The 15,769-nt window shown below is 46.2% G+C and overlaps 2 protein-coding genes and 2 non-coding genes across 8 annotated transcripts in view; 3 read left to right on the plus strand and 1 right to left on the minus strand.

The window, feature by feature from the left end:
- Window positions 1–8,214, plus strand: part of LOC128770650 (pleckstrin homology domain-containing family A member 7-like) — a 107,205-nt gene extending 98,991 nt beyond the window's left edge. For 2 of the 4 annotated variants that reach the window (XM_053885363.1, XM_053885362.1), the window contains 6 exons: window positions 10–101; window positions 1,160–1,402; window positions 5,619–5,783; window positions 5,858–5,991; window positions 6,152–6,267; window positions 7,754–8,214. In XM_053885363.1, coding sequence (XP_053741338.1) covers window positions 10–101; window positions 1,160–1,402; window positions 5,619–5,783; window positions 5,858–5,991; window positions 6,152–6,267; window positions 7,754–7,776 — 773 coding nt within the window. In that variant the 3' untranslated portion in view covers window positions 7,777–8,214. Of the gene's footprint in view, window positions 1–9; window positions 102–1,159; window positions 1,403–5,618; window positions 5,784–5,857; window positions 5,992–6,151; window positions 6,268–6,882; window positions 6,923–7,753 lie in introns of all 4 variants that reach the window. The other 2 variants (XM_053885361.1, XM_053885364.1) reach the window with 2 other exon arrangements.
- A 192-nt stretch (window positions 8,215–8,406) lies between these two features.
- On the plus strand, window positions 8,407–14,146 carry ifitm5 (interferon induced transmembrane protein 5). 2 transcript variants are annotated; one of them, XM_053885365.1, is made up of 3 exons: window positions 8,407–8,694; window positions 11,799–12,240; window positions 13,340–14,146. In XM_053885365.1, the coding sequence occupies exons 2-3, from the start codon at window positions 12,034–12,036 to the stop codon at window positions 13,565–13,567; spliced, it is 435 nt and encodes a 144-aa protein (XP_053741340.1). In that variant the 5' UTR covers window positions 8,407–8,694; window positions 11,799–12,033; the 3' UTR covers window positions 13,568–14,146. The 2 variants fall into 2 exon arrangements, with proteins under 2 accessions (XP_053741340.1, XP_053741341.1); XM_053885366.1 differs by lacking the exon at window positions 11,799–12,240.
- On the plus strand, window positions 10,390–10,503 carry LOC128771443 (U5 spliceosomal RNA). Its single transcript, XR_008416623.1, has one exon. It is a non-coding gene; the product is annotated as a U5 spliceosomal RNA (small nuclear RNA).
- Window positions 10,896–10,967, minus strand: trnam-cau (transfer RNA methionine (anticodon CAU)). The gene has a single exon. It is a non-coding gene; the product is annotated as a tRNA-Met (tRNA).
- Window positions 14,147–15,769: the final 1,623 nt, after the last annotated feature.

The following is a 15,769-nucleotide window of genomic DNA, read 5'->3' on the forward strand; positions in this document are numbered from 1 at the left end:
GTCCGGCAGGTCTGTCCGGCTCCTCGTCCCACCTGACCCAGTCCGGCGCCGTCTCGTCCTTCGTCACCCTCCGCAGGAGCCCGGGCAGCGCGGTGTCCAGGGTGAGTAGACTCCCAGATGCCTCCACCTGAGCAGGGAACTCTCTCTTAAATGTAACCTTTCATTGCCTGACGGTGTTTATATTAAAATAGTTTTGTTTAATCCAGAGGAACGTTCTCGTAGCGCCTCCAGTTAGCCCCTCAGCAGTGCCTGTAGCTGAGCGATGACTACTTTTAACAGCACATTTCTTTGAAAATGTCTGTCTCCAACTGTTAGGTTCTCATGGAGTTTGCTTTGTTGACAGTCACCTGCAGGTTCCCTGATGGTCTGTTTGCTATTTCCCCGCTGTCTCTCTCTCTCTCTAACTGTTCACTCTCTTGAGTGGATGGTGTTATTTAATCTCCAGGTTGAATGCAAACACGAGTTGTGTTTAAACTTGCAGAATCGGACTTTCTTTTCTTCACTCTCAACCAGTTTTGCCGCTCGCATGACGATGCGTTCAAGTGCAGCCACAACTGTAGGAACTTCCTCCCTTAAAAATGAACTCTGGTTTTACTCCCACAGTCCAAAAAATACAGTGGTTGACTCTAATATGTGACAGTTTGTGGTGTCTGTCTTAATGTGATGGACCCCGCCTCTCACCCTGAGTAGCTGGGATCAGTTCAGGTTAATACTGATCTGTTTGAGTCACCTGACTAAATTAACCAGGTGATATATGTCAGTTGGTCTGTCAGATGATTGTAATGATCTAGTCGATTTGTGGTCAGGTGGAGAAGAGAGTGCAGGCTGGGTGGAGTGTGACGACAGTGTAGCAAAGGAGAGCAACCATTTAGAGTCGATCTCAAATGACATCAGGAAGGTCATCACAGCTGTTTACATATGCGACTCCCAGGACATTATGACCACGGACCGATGGTGACAGGTACGTGGTCATAATGTCACGGCTGAGGAGACAAAGTTGATTCTGTCCATGTTTTCTCTCAATCCTGACGCAGTCTTATCTGTGTGCGTCCTGTCACCTCCTCACCCGCCTCCTCATGAGCTACAGTCTCTCCTCCCATTTTCATTCCACTTTGTCTGAACTCCTCCATCTGGCCTCCTTCATCCTTCTGTCTATCAGCAGGAGCGACCAAAGAGCGCCATGGAGCTCCTGTCGCCCACCCACGACCCCTCGCTGCTGCCCAGCGCTCAGCCTCGCAGCCGCATGAGCGCCGAGGAGCAGCTGGAGAGGATGAAGCGCCACCAGAGGGCGCTGGTTCGCGAGCGCAAGCGAAACCTCAGCCAGGGCGAGCGCTCCTCCGTCGCCAGCCAGCGCTCCTCGTCCTCCTCCTTCATGCGGCCGACCTCCTTCACCTCCGACTCCGTACGTTACCACCGAGCGGCAGACGCGGGCGGCGGCGCCTCCGCTGCTCCCTCCAGACTCTCGCCACACAGTAGTAACAGCTTAGCAGGGATGCTAACACGCTAGCGCTCCCGTGAACACCGGGAGCGCTGAACTAACGATGCTAACAAGCTGGACTGACTGCAGCTAGTTTGGTTATTAACGCTTTAAGAACACTGGGACTGCGAGCACAGGGGCATTGTGGGAAATGATGGACCGTAGAGACGCACATTCACGTGAGAGAAAAGTTCTGTTTTTCTTCCTCCATCACCCCGGGAACAATGTTATTGTTTTACTTGAGAAACAGGGAGGTAAATGAGAGCTGAAGCTTTCAGAAAGATATTTTTCATCATTTTAATTGGTCTAGTTTGTCAAAAATCAAATTAACTAAATTGATTTATAATATGTATAAATAATTTAAGATATATTTAATTTAAAAATATGTATGTCTACAATCATAGAAATTCTAATGTGAAATTATATGATTTTTATTTTTTTAAATCAACTAAATATATATATATATATATACTTATATATTACTTTTAAAGGGGTTTCCCGAAAAAATTAGCGGATTATTGAAGCGATCATATTATTTCAAATAAATTTTCATAACTAAATGAAAGACATTTTAAATTAAATGAAAACTATTCTGAGCTATATTTTCCTAATTTCGTCTATTTTTTAAGATTACTATAAAATATTGCTCGGTTTTGTGCGTTACGTTCATTAATTTGAACCTAAAGAAGCATTTAATTGAAAAACAACAGCATTTCTTTCTCAGGTGAATCCGGTTTGTTTAGAAGATGATTTTTCTTTCCAAGGTTCAACCTTGTCACTACCGCCCCCTGGTGGGACCTCACTGACACACTTGTGAATGTAAACCCACAGCAGAGAACGGCCTCTGCTTCAGTCACCAGAGCGAGAAGAAGACAAAAAAAAGTGATCCACTATTTATTTACTGAGGGATATTTTCAGCATATAGATGTACAGTTCTATTTTGTAGAGTTTTGGTATCTCGAGAAAATGGATGGGGAAGGACGAAGCGCGAGCGGCACGAATCATGACCACACCCCCCGCTTTCCTTTCTCCAGATGAACTTCAAGTGCCTTGTTTTGCCTTTTGCCTTCGTCCCACATTCGCCCTCCGACGTGTCTCCTTCTTTTAATCATGGAATGTTGGTGAATGGTGTTTCTCAAATGCAATATGGCGGAAACCTTATGAACCGAACGCTGACTCAGCGGAATCGTCATAGAAATTGTTCTTTAACTTCACGCCGTCAATGCTGCTACTGACGATATTAGCATCTAGGATCGCTGGTAACACGACTAACCGATCCCCTGAGAAGTAAATCTTGACCTCTGCAAGTGCACCCGTACTACATCCACATTTACTCCAACAGTACTTCACTAGAACTACAAATAATGACATCAGTCTTAGCATCCCACCACTTGCGCTAGCACCAGCGCTACCACGACATTGAGTACTAAAAACAGGAACTAATCCTCCTGACATGGTGCTGTGAGATGTGTATCTTCACTGCCATCAAATACTGCTCCCATTACTTACTGCAGCTCACCACTAGTTGTACCAACACTGCCAATACCTCCATTTCTACTTCAGTCAGCACCACCATCACAGTACTACTACTACCACCAGGATACTAGTGCTGCAGTCGAGATCACCTAACTGAGTCGAGACCAAACTGACTCCAGAACAAAGTACTTGTTTGTTCCAATGAAAACATTTCAGTTCTTTACTAAAAAGTTTGTTTTGCAGTAAGAAATAACTGCGTGTCTCTACATGACCGTCGGACTTGTGATTCTGGATTCAGTTCACTTGGTCTCTGCCTGGACTCGGGTTAGGTGGTCTGGACTAAACAGCTCAAGATACTGCTATTGCCATTCACATCACCATTATTGCCACCTATATTTCCATATTAATAACAACACTCCTCAAAATAGTTTCAGCATCGAACAACCTCAACATCTACAGCCCTACTACTGCATCAACCACCAACGCCACCGTACTAACATGACCACTAGGATGCTCTCTCGCCAACATCCCCTCGCCTTGTGCCGACTCTTCGATGAAGTTGATCGTGGCCTTTGCTGTGCTGCTTTATGCATCGAGGACAGGTTGAAATGCAATAACACAAAAAGGGAAATGAACATTAGAGATATCTGAGCCTCACGTCAGGTGTGGCCGTAGATTTATTTTTGGGCTGTTGTGATCGTGTGTGACTTGCAGTCAGAGCTCATCAACCCCTCCTGTGCGAATCCACCGTGTCCTCGAACAACCCCAAAGCTCATGTAGCTGCGGATCATAGCGTAAACTAGAGGAACAGCTAGCAGTTACGGGGAGACAAGGGTCCAATAACGTGTGATTGTTCAAAAATATTAATCATTTCTATTGTTTTTTTTGTCTACAGAAGACTGGCTTGGAATATAATTTTGCCAAATTTAATACATTTTTTAAATTTTATTTTAGAACATGCTTTAATCTTACTCTAGTTTTTTTATGGGTTTGGTTTTGTATCGGCGCGCAGCTTCAGTAACGATAAGAGTGAGAGTAGTTCCACGTTTCGCAGCTGAAGTAGAAAATGATGTAACAGAAGTGTCAAAACATTCGAGTCGTTCAGTCAGTTTTGAGTGTGTTTCAGATCTGTGCACAGATCCTGCTGGAAATACATCAGGAGACTCCCAAAACCTTGTCTCCTGCGGGGCGTCTTTGCTCTGGTCGCTGCCCCCACGACGCTGGACTATACAGTTTTGTTTCACCAGAAGCGTTCAACAGTTAACAGTTGTTGTCGTTTAGAAGTTATTTTTGGGGTTATTGGAAGAGAAATACATTTAAAAACACTTTCGTATCAACTGGTAACACATGAGGTGGTAGGTATCTCCCGCTAAACTTTGTCTCCGTCGATGCTAGCTCGTAGCGCTTCACATACGTGACGCATGATGTGGCCCATGCTTCCTCCAGGCAGGCTAAACTGACCCGTACGTGAGGTTTGACTGCGCAGGGGATGTTGTGCTATCGGAGTTAGCCGTTAGCTTGTTAGCCTGTTAGCTTTACTCCAACGCAGTTTTCACTTTGTTTTCATCCTCAAACCTCTGAGCTGGGATCGATTCATTATGCCTGAGGAAGCATTTCCTGTGTCCACTGTTTTTTTTAAACCTTTTTCCAGTGCGTTCTGGCACTTGGGATCCGTGCACAGATTTAGAAAACTCCACACAAACGTGCGACCACTGACGAACTTTCCTGGCAGTAGACACTTTAGAGGGTTCTGCTACTAATTCAGTGTCACTAAGAAAACTCTTTCTTTTCTATCATGTGGAAATTTGCACTTCAACAATAAAGAGTTTCTGTCTTCTGAACCGACTGTGGGCGTGATTTGCCTGATCTGTTTGGGGGTCCAATCACCGTGTGTGGGCTCGGTGCTGCTCCTGTGTGTCGGCATGGTTCTCTCTCTCTCTCTCTCTTTCTGTCTCTGTTTTGTGTGACTGATCCTCCCGAGCACCACGAGCCGCCGGAGCATGTGAACACGTCAGATCCCGGCGCTGGAGCGGTGAGGAGTCGTGCATGGCTTTGACTCGGATGATTTCTCACAAGTACCTCTCACACACAAACACACGACTCTAACTCCTGTGTGCACGAGCTTCCAAAACGCTTCTCGACCTTCAGATCAACTCTCTTGTTTGTTGGTGTTGGCTGCTGCCAGAGACACTGCAGCTCACGTATGTTCGAGGAAAAAGATGCACTGATCAGCCGTAACATTAGGACCACCCTCCAGTCACGTGACTTCTTTTAAATCAAGGCGGATGTGGAATTCACCGGAGATGTTGGACTGGACCGACGTGTCAGTCACTAGTCAACAAGTCACAAAGAATTATAGCTAAAACAACTCTGTTGAAATGTTCTCTGATGCTGTCCAAACTTTCAATTCAATTTAGCGGTTCTTTGTGATTAAAAAAAAAATCCTTTAAACTTTATTTTTCTAATGTTGCAGTTATTATAACTGTATCCATAATGGACTCTTCTTTTTTTGTTATTGACTCTCATATACTCTTAAGATCCGCTGACGCGGCAACTGTTCCTCGCTCTGCTTCAGATGTTATGGCTGATCAGTGTTCATCAAACACAGAGTCGATCTTCTCAAAGCTGGAGCTGATTCATGATCATGTCCTCCACTCACCTTCAGTCCTTGCCTCGGGGTCAGGTGTTCCACCCACCGGAGGAACGTCTCGGGGTTGAAGGTCAGAGTGCTGAGAGAGCGAGGTACCGGTCCCCAGACTGGGTGTCCGCCACCGTCGTGCGAGAGGTGGACGTGGAGCCGCTGGACTATGACCTGGACATCAGCAGAGAGGTAGCAGTCAGCATCCTCCAGAAGAGTTCTGATCCCAACAGAGCAACCTTCTCCTGTGCTCCCGTCCTCTCCAGCTGTCCCGACCTCCCAAGGTCCCCATCCCAGAGCGCTACATCGAGTCGGACCCCGACGAGCCGCTGAGTCCGGAGGAGCAGGAAGAACGCGAGCGCAGAACTCTGCGTATCCAGAACCTTCTGGCCAAATCCAGGTATCCCTCATCTGCACCCTGCTTCTATGCAGCCACAGTCACGTGACCCGGAGCTAGCATGGCTCAAGCTAGCAGGGGGTGACGTCACGGGCGCCATCTGTGGGAGGACAGGACAGGGCGGGGCTTCAACCCAATGACCTTCCTGCTCTCTGTGTGTCAGTCTGCAGTCGGTGGACGTCAGCGAACTGGACTCTGTCCTGCAGCAGCACAAGAGGATCATGTCTGTGTCTCACGCTCTGGCGTCGGAAGCTTCCTTCAAGAGCAAACTCATGGCAGGTGGGTCCAGCTTCCTTCTCTGGGTCTTACTCCCTGAATGGTCCTCACAGTCGTACACGCACAACTGCCAGCCTCCATTCCATCAATACTCCCATCAGATTTTTGACGGATTGTAACTTTAATCTGCAAGTATTGAAACTATACACTCACATATGACATTCCATCTTCATCGTCATCACGGCATCCATGAGAGAAAACTGAAGGTTTCCAAATGCACATTACCTTCATCATCATCATCATAACATTCCATCATCATCATCATCACAACATTCCATCATCATCACAGCGTCCAAGTGACACACAAAAATAATCCAAGAAAGAAAACTGGAGGTTTCCAAATGTATATTACCTTCATCATCATCATTGTCATGATATTCCAACATCATCATCATGATCATCCTCCTCCTCCTCCTCCGCAAAACAATCCAATTTCAAAAGTCAGAAATTGCACAGTGAGTGGTAAAGAGAGACTGAACCTGTGGCTGTTTCCAAATGTATCTCATGCCAACTGTCCCATGGTCACATGATCACGTGGGTCACCTCCAGTCAACATGAAACCAGTGAGGTGCGAGTTTGTCGTCTGACTGACATCATGTGGTTGTTCCTGGTGTGCAGATTCAGAGTAACAGGAACGTGGGTGAGCATGTTGGTCCAGGTAGAACTTCCTGTTTCCTCCTAGAAGTAGCGTACTCTCCTGGGATTGTGCAGCGCACCTGAAGGCATCACCGTCTGAACCTCGGCCCAATTCGTCATCCCCACCGAGCGCTGCTGCTGGTCTCTGCACAATCTCAGGGTTTTAGTCTCCGAATCTCTGCTCGTGATTGGAGCTGGTGCCTCGTGTGGTGTCTGGTGTCTGGCCGAAGCTGCAGCGTTTCACTTGGACGAACTCGACAAGTCAAACATTTGCAGACGCCGTTTCACTTCTGCATATTTTATGTGCAAATTCCGTGTCCACAAACCACAACACTGCAGCGCCATCACTTCAGCCTGTGAGGAAGTCATGTTTCGTAGAGTGGCTGTTGTTCTTCTCAATATTATTGGCATAAAAAGACAATACTTCTGAAAATATGTTCATTGATCAGCAGGAAATAAAATGACATGTTACAGTACAGAAGTTCAGGAAAAATGAACAATAATTTTAAAGAATATCTATAATAAAATGCTACTCTTAAAGTGATTTGGGAAAAAGCGAGATGCTCTTGAGCTAATATTTTACACAAAGAAAATGATCTCAACATCATTCTTGAAACAAAAACGAGACAAATGTCCTCTTCAAAAGTCATCAGTGACAGTGGGACCTTCTGATGAGTAAAAAGTCAGCGTGAATGAAAAACAAACTTCTGTAGTTTTGAGAGTGAAAACCCTGTCGTGTGGATGTGGACAATCTTGCAAATAAAATATGCAGTTATGTGTTTTCATTCTAATATTTCCCACCAACAGTTGGAGAGTCGCAGCGGGAATGAAAGTTGTATGTTTCTCCCTCCAGCCAGAGCTTCGGCGCCGCACTGAGCCCCGGACCTGCTGGTCCACAGGACCACCACGTGACGTAGCTCCTGCGAGTGAGACCGACTCCACGGACTGGCTTTTAAAGTCGCACACTTCTGCCCACACTCACCTCCCCAGACGCTCACCACAGCAAACACTTCTCTCTGCCAAAATGAAGGTCCAGAAGCGAGGAGCTTCTGTCCCAGGACATTTGACTGGCAAGCCTCTGCTGTGGCCTCCAGGACCAGCACGATGCCACTCAGTTTCACTGCCTCTCGCCTCCTTAAGAGCCTGTTTTTAATTTATCTCTGCTGCACCGCTTCTTATCCAACGCCACAACTTCGGAGATCCACTCTAACAGGACGTGAGCTTATTTATTTACCTGTTTGCTCCTAGTTCGGCACACAAACCTAGAAATATCTAGAGAGAGAGAATGACTTCAGCTGTATGGAGATTTAATAAATGAAGCAGAGACTTGTTTGTTTTGTCTTCCAGTCTTCAACACCAAGTATCGCAGTTTGGTTTTGAGGTGGGCAATAGCCTCGCCTCTCACAGACGACTAGATCTGACCTTGGAGTGGAGCAGCCTTGAACTGGTATTTAAGGCTGAGATGACCTTACAAATGTCAAGGATTAGTGCTGTGGCCCAGGGAAACGCTGTGCCATTAAACGAACATCAATCTTTGTTTACCTTAAAAAACTAATTTTGCTTTAGAAAAGACTTTCTTCTTGGGTGTTTGACGTCAAAGCAGCACGACTTTAAGTATCATGAACTCAATTCGGATTTGTAATGACGCGCGGGCAGTGCTCCTACTCCACCACACGGTGGCGCCCTGCGTCAGTGACCAGCAAAGATCGTGTTGTTTTTGTTTTGAACCCTTCGTCGGTTCTCGCCACAGCCTCCGTCCCAGCGAGTGCACGAGGCGGCAAACGTCGACTTTCAGTAAGAAAACCTTTTTTTAAACAACTGACATCGGAGTAAAATTCAGTTTTAAGTACTTCTATTGTACATGTTTTTAATGCGAGTTGTTGTATTCTACAAACAACAAGCTCGCGTGAAGACAATTCGGTTGAAACACTGCAGGTTTTATTGGTTAAGTCACGTGTTCATCGCTCCCACCAGCCACGTCAGAGTCTAGTTCGCTAACACCACCGGGAAATTCATGAAACAGGTGATATGGAAAAACAGCTCACCGACCTGACGTTGTCCTCCTCGAGTGTCTCCCGTCTCACTTGGTTTGAAAACGAATGAGAAATGACATCGTTATCATGACGTGAGGCGCAGCCGCAGGTTGAATTAGCCTGGACTTCATTCCCCATGATGCACCGTGTATGGCAATGGTTCTAAACTACGGTGGCCGGGCAGGTCGCTCGGGAGCGCAGTTGACGTAAACCGGAGCGTGAGTTTGGTTCTGTGGATGTCATTCGCAGCCAAGTACCTGCGATCCTTTGACGCTTTCAAGGTTACTTTTCGCTTATTATGTCAACTTCTAACGACTTTTCTGTTTTTCTTTTGCACTTTTAATGATTTTCCCTCTGGTCCTACTCAAAGAGACGTGATAAATGTTTTTTAGAATAATTACATTGATAAAACAAATTCCATACAAACAAATATTATGTAGTGAAATTAGATGTAATTATGTCTTGTTTTTATCGTAAAATAGCAATTCGAAGATAGAAGTGGCCGTTGTCAGAGCAAAACCTTCCACAATAAAAACACAAGAATTAACAAAAAAGTTTTAATTCTTGTGAGTGAGCAGTTATGATGACATTGATTCAAGTAGAATTACGACTAGTCTGTGTATTATTGTTGCGCTTGAATTGTGTATGCACAAGCATAAAAAAGGGAATGAAAAAGTTATGACATATAGTATAGTATAGTATAGACATAGTCATTTGCAGGTCGCATCAGGAATGTGTGACTTTTTGGTGAGAAAGTGTGGGTCTGTTTTGTGTAAGAAAAATAGATGAAACAGTGACAAATGAAATGAGAACACGAAGTCATATCCATTTAAATGAAAAACGATGGTAAGTTTGCTAAACCGAGCCATAAAACCGATTGATTTGAAGGTTTTATTGTTTCAACTGTAGTTATGAGCGAATTCATGGGACGATATATTTTCACCAAGTGTCAAAACCAATAGTCTACCGTTGTTCGTTCCGGCTATTCAACCCAATGAAACACCACCGCCGTCGGTGAAACAGCTCCTCGATGCTAGGCTGCTAAGGCGGCTGTGCTAATGCTGCTAAGGCTGTTGTGCTAATGATATACACTCGTCCTGTGGTGCACTCGAGCAGCGTTAGCAACGTTTGAACCGCTACATTGCGATTTATAGCTACACGTCAGAAAAAAAGAACATTATTCAGGTACGACAGCGGGCGGAGCAACATGCTAACTTTAGCATGGCTAAATTAGCCGTGGCGTCACTACCCATGATGCACCACGCGCCACACTGCTTCGTATTTATTGAAACTACAAACCTTTATTAGCTAGAGTTACACAACAAAGCGCTTAAGCAACAACGTAAATTGCGTAAACTTCAATCTGTGGTGAGTTGGACACTGAGTACGGTAACACCGTAAGTGTAGGTGGTATGTTCGGAAGTGACCACCCCACCTCGAACTGTTCCTCGGCAGTTCACTCATGTTTCTCTTCAGATCGTATAAATCTTTCGCCTTTTACTAAAGATTTCCGTGGAGAGGAACAACATGAGTCTTTACTAATTTTTTGATGCCCTGCTCACGCGGGGCTTCCTCACTTGTGAAAAATAAGAACATGGTCGTCACTAGTCCATCGCGTATCAATCGAACGGTTGTATGCAACATTGAAGCTACTGTCGCGCCATCCGTTAAATACATGATTGATATTGCCATTTATGAACGGCCGCTGCTAAATCGTGTGGTATTTTTAAATAATATTTTAAGTTCAATCGACGGTTTTAATCACTTTGGTGTAGTTCCTGATCCAGCCAGCAGAGAGCGGTCGCGCTACGTGCATGTGACGTGAAAACGACGAGCAAAGGTCGCCCTACGTCAGCGGTAAAACGCTCGGCGGATGCCGCAACATACTGGTCTACATCCTTAAACAATTTATGAGAGAGAGAGAGAGAGAAACAAAGTCAAATGTAAGCAGTTTGTGCAAAATAGCAGAGGATGGTTTCGATCCATCGACCTCTGGGTTATGGGCCCAGCACGCTTCCGCTGCGCCACTCTGCTGAACAATACTGCTGCTCTGCTTATGTGTATATATACATTCATACAAGGTGATTTTGTTTCGATTTTCTCGTGAGCTACACAGGGATTGTCGTATTAAGGTAACAACCAATAAACTGTGCAGCAACGACAGAAGCGGTCGAGGAAAAAAGTTCCACCCCAAACAGGATGCGTTCACGGTACCCCGCATTTTGTCGCTTCGGTAGTTGTGGTATCGCTTTCTGTCTTCAGATCGAGCGATTTGAAGTGGACTTTTATAGTCAGTGAAACACGTAAATATTTTGAGACTAAACAACAATTTACAAACAACAGAATAAGACTTGGTTTCCCCGACTCGTGATCAGCATTTAAACGCAACGTTTTTCCTTTGTTATGTTTTTTTTCTTCACCCTCTTCAGAACCGGTTCAACGTATGTGAGTCACACCAATCGCAACCAGTTTACATTTTACAAATCCACAATTCGTTGCGTTTTTTCTTTTGTCCTGTAGGGGAGCCCGCGCACCGCCCGGCTCTGTGTTCTGATCCTGATAATTGGTGTGTGTGTGTGTGTGTGTGTGTGTGTGTGTGTGTGTGTGTGTGTGTGTGTGTGTGTGTGGACCAATCTTTGGCAAGACACGGCTCTTATGAGGACATTTTGGCCAGTCTACTTAGAGTTTGAGGATGAACACTTACCTGGGTCTCAGTCTGGTTTAGAGTCCTGGTGCAGGTGAGCCATGTGTTTTGGATGGTTAGGTTTAGAGGGAGAGGCCGGGGAAAGGGTGATGGCAATAATGAGAAACCCCACAAGGATAGAAATCCAAGTGTTTGTAAGTGTGTGTGTGTGTTCCATCCAGCGCCGCTCACCTACTGGACGCCACATGTGACACGACTTTAGACGTCTCTCCTCCAGCTCCTCTCTATTTTGGTCCCTCTCATGCCGGACCACATAATGACAGACCTGCCGTCCATGGAAGAACCCAGCCCAGCATCCTCCCAGCCCAGAAGCCAGCGTCCTCCCAGCCCACAGGCCCATATAAGCCTCTCGCCCTGGCGCGGCCGCCCACTTGTTCCAGAGCCGACGGGTCAGCCATGGACAACCACTCGTACAACTTCCCCTCCGACTGCACCCCGCTCACCAACTGCAAGTCGGCCCGCAAGCCAGCCGGCGCCACCGTGGTCAACATGGGCGGCGGGGGGAAGAGCCCGCCCCGGGACTACCTGGTCTGGTCGCTGTGCAACACCCTGTACGTCAACTTCTGCTGCCTGGGCTTCATGGCGCTGCTCTACTCCATCAAGGTGAGCCACTTCCTGCTCCTTGTTTCTGAGCCCGCGAGCAGCGCCATGCTGCTGAAGTGGGAGCCTCTCAACCTGACAGGACTAGAGCCTGGGTGTCATCGGCCGCTGACCATTGCGGAGCAGCAGCCCAGAGCCACCATTGCTCTGTGTCTCCTTCAGCTCCAGTGTCAGGCAAACGTCGGTTTCAGCTCGGTCATTACATCCTTGTTTTCAACAGTGTCTCAGGCTCTCACTGACCTGATGCTTGACCTCTGAACTTCAGGTCCCGGGCGGTGAGTGCTCCAGCTGCTGGAGCTTCTGATCCAAGTGAGACACTAGTAAAACAGGAGCAGGATTCTAGAGTCAGAGAAGCGGCAGAGGTTGCTGGTCTGGAGCTTCACCTGGGGATTCAGAATGGCTCCTTCTGACCTCTGAGTCAAGGTCGTCTGTGAGTGTCCTGGGGGCGCGTGGGCGGCTGCAGATTTAGCTCCAGTCTGGTGCCACCCTGTACTTACTGTGAGGAAACCTCCAGCTGGGCTGGACGCAGGCTTCGCTGCTGCTCACAGACTTCATGAGGAAACACACCAGAGCTGTAGACTTTCAGAAGTGGATCCACAAGCCGACTGAGCTCGACCCAAATGAAAGACACTCGAGTCTGTGAGAGGCGTAATTGGCATCGTCTGGGGAAGATTAAAGACTGGGCTCTGTCAAGGTCCAAACTGAAGGGAGAGATCACAAAACCTGTAACTGAAGCGGAGAAGAACATGTCAAAATACTAGAAGAAGAAAGTGAAAAATAGCTTACACAAACACACACACACACACACACACAGACGACACGAGGCAGACTCACTAACTCCTGACTGCACAACACTGTCTGAGGAGAAACACATGTACTGCAGCCCTGCCACGGACACACTAGCACAGTTATTGCAGAAAACACTCCTTCATGTGTGTATTTATGTGAGCTAAACTCTGGTTTCCCCCACACTTCAAGTGTTTCAGCGGCTCATTCATGACTCTGAATTGTGCGAGTGAGTTGTTGTCTGTCTACGTGTGATGGGCTGGCAGGCTGTCCAGGGTGTCCCCCACTGCAGATTCATGTGGTCTTGGTTCCTCAGGCCCGGGACCAGAAGACCCAGGGGAACCTGCAGCTGGCCCAGGAGTGTTCGGACAAGGCCAAGTGGTACAACATCCTGGCAGCCGGCTGGAACCTGCTGATCCCGCTCCTGGCTCTGGTACTGCTGGTGCTGCTGCTGGTCCATCTGGGGACCTCCAAGGGCTCCTTCGACTTCCTGGGAGAGGACGGATTCCGAAACTTCCTGAATCTGTTCAGCTGGGAAAACTAGAGGCTGCGGACGCTGGCGCTGTTGGGAGGAGGAGGAGGAAGGCTGCTGTCAATCATGTGTGGAGGCGGGACGCAGAACAAGGCAGCACAAAGGATTTGATATCTATCGTCCTCCAAAATAGTTCTGTTTACAGAAGATTACAAGAAAGTATTTTAAATGTCTTCGATTATCAAATATAAAATACAAAAACAGGAGCTAAAAATCTCTCCATTTAAAATTTTTTTTTTCTTTAATGGAATTGTATCACATTCATTTGGTTTAAACTCATTAATCATTCAAAAAGCAATAATAATAACAACAGTAATTATAATAGTTTTCAAATTATAAAAATGAAAAATGCCAAAACAAACCAGTGTGTGACCTACAAAAACTCAATTGAATAATTCGGAATCAGCAAAGAAAAATTGTCTATTTATTGATTTGTCTTTAAAATTGTTTCTCTCTTTTTTAATGCATAAATATAGATATGTTTCTATTATTTTGCGAGGTGTTGCAGACACACGACACGACAAATCAAAACCAATATTTCTATTTATTGTATTTATCTGTATCTTTGATAATCATTTATTTGATATTCACTCGGACACAATGTTTTTATTTTTAATGTTTTTTTTTTTCATACTTCAAGTGTAGAAATAAAGCGGCGACTGGACCACACGCCTCATCTGTGCATCCCGCTCATCGCACGGAGGTTCTCGGGTCTGTGACGCGAGGCTCGGGTTCGAGGGTCCGGATTTCTTCCAGCTATTTCGGGACGTGTGTGTTCCAGCCCCGCGAGGCCCAGGTCGGACCGCAGCTGGGCGCGGCGCCACATCTGGACCGGAGGAGTTTATTTTGTCTTGTTTAAGAAAAGTTTCAGGCAACAGCGCACGCTCGTGCGCGAGCCCCGCCCACTCTAATGATGAGCGTTCTTCTCCGGACCCCTCCCTCGCATTAGCGCGCGCTCAAACGCGCCAACTTTATTTATACCCTCCTAAATCACAGCTCTGCGCTGCCAGCCGTGTGTTTAGCTGCTGCGGTGCGCACAAACGGTTGCAGATGGAGCAGGCGGTCAGTTCGAGGCCTGTGGGGGGAGGAGGGGGGCAGCGAGGGAGCGAGCGCTTCAAAACAAGTCGGCCTCCTGTAAAACCTTTACGGCCCCGCAGCTGAGCTGCAGCCTGTCATCAACTCTTTCCCTTAAAGGTTCGAAAGCGAACGTGCGTCATTTCATCTCCCCGTTGGAGCGTTTTGGATATTGTTATTATTATCATTATTATTATTGCACGTTGTTCCAATGCACTTTACTAGTTGCTTTTCAAACCGAGACGCTGGTGCCACCTAGCGGCCACAAGCTTTTTTCTGACTTTTTTTTTTCTTATTCTTTTGTGATTGACTTTAAAAGCGAAGCGTAGTCGGATCTCATGAGAGATACATTAAAATGTAGGAGGACAACGTGGTGCTCACAGTAACCAAAGATCAATGTCCCACAAACAATATACACAGGCAGAATTTCATGCATAATACGGGACAAATATAAATAAAATCAGACAAGAAAAAACGTATCTAAAACATTTAAAGAAAAAGACTTAGGATCACAATAAAATATTTATATTTTTAAAATAATTATTTACTAAATGGACGAAAACTGAATATAAAACAAGTGTATTAGTTCCAAAGACACCGTAGGCTTAGAACTACCTCTAATATGAATCTCTATTTCTGTCTGTTTTATCTCCTACGAGCTCAAACCTAGGCGCGGGTGCCACCTAGCGGCCACAAGCGGCGCTACTTTTTTCTTTTTCTACTTTAATGATTGACTTTCAGCATTATTCTCATCTTTTTTTCATCTTATTGGTCAGATGGTGCAGAACCCAAACTCCCCCAGAGCAGCCGCTGCTGGTCCCCCACCAGTCCAAGTGTCCGCGAAGGAACCTCCAAACCCCGAACCCGTCGCTGTATTCCCAAAGTTGTTGCAGTGACTTTACTGGCCACCAGAGGGAGACACACACCTTGATGGCTCCTGAAAAAAAGTCCGTTCATAATTGTAACCGTGAATATGAAATCCATCTTCCAAGGACTCATCATCCCCGTTTCATTCGGGTCGTAGTTTACGACAGTGACGTCAGTCCAAAATGAAAAACAGACGGGACTTTGAATCGGAACCAGAACCGGCTGAGTGAGGAGCGCGAGCCATCACATCAGAACTGAGGTCAGCAGCGCTTC

This window comes from Synchiropus splendidus, chromosome 14 (assembly GCF_027744825.2).
Source record: "Synchiropus splendidus isolate RoL2022-P1 chromosome 14, RoL_Sspl_1.0, whole genome shotgun sequence".
NCBI classification, from domain to species: Eukaryota; Metazoa; Chordata; class Actinopteri; order Syngnathiformes; family Callionymidae; genus Synchiropus; species Synchiropus splendidus.

Bases quoted from the DNA above. Each gene is read 5' to 3' on its own strand.
- ifitm5 (XM_053885365.1), top strand. From the start codon at position 12,034: ATGGACAACCACTCGTACAACTTCCCCTCCGACTGCACCCCGCTCACC. The intron at 12,241-13,339 runs GTGAGCCACTTC...TTGGTTCCTCAG, and splicing joins CGCTGCTCTACTCCATCAAG to GCCCGGGACCAGAAGACCCA.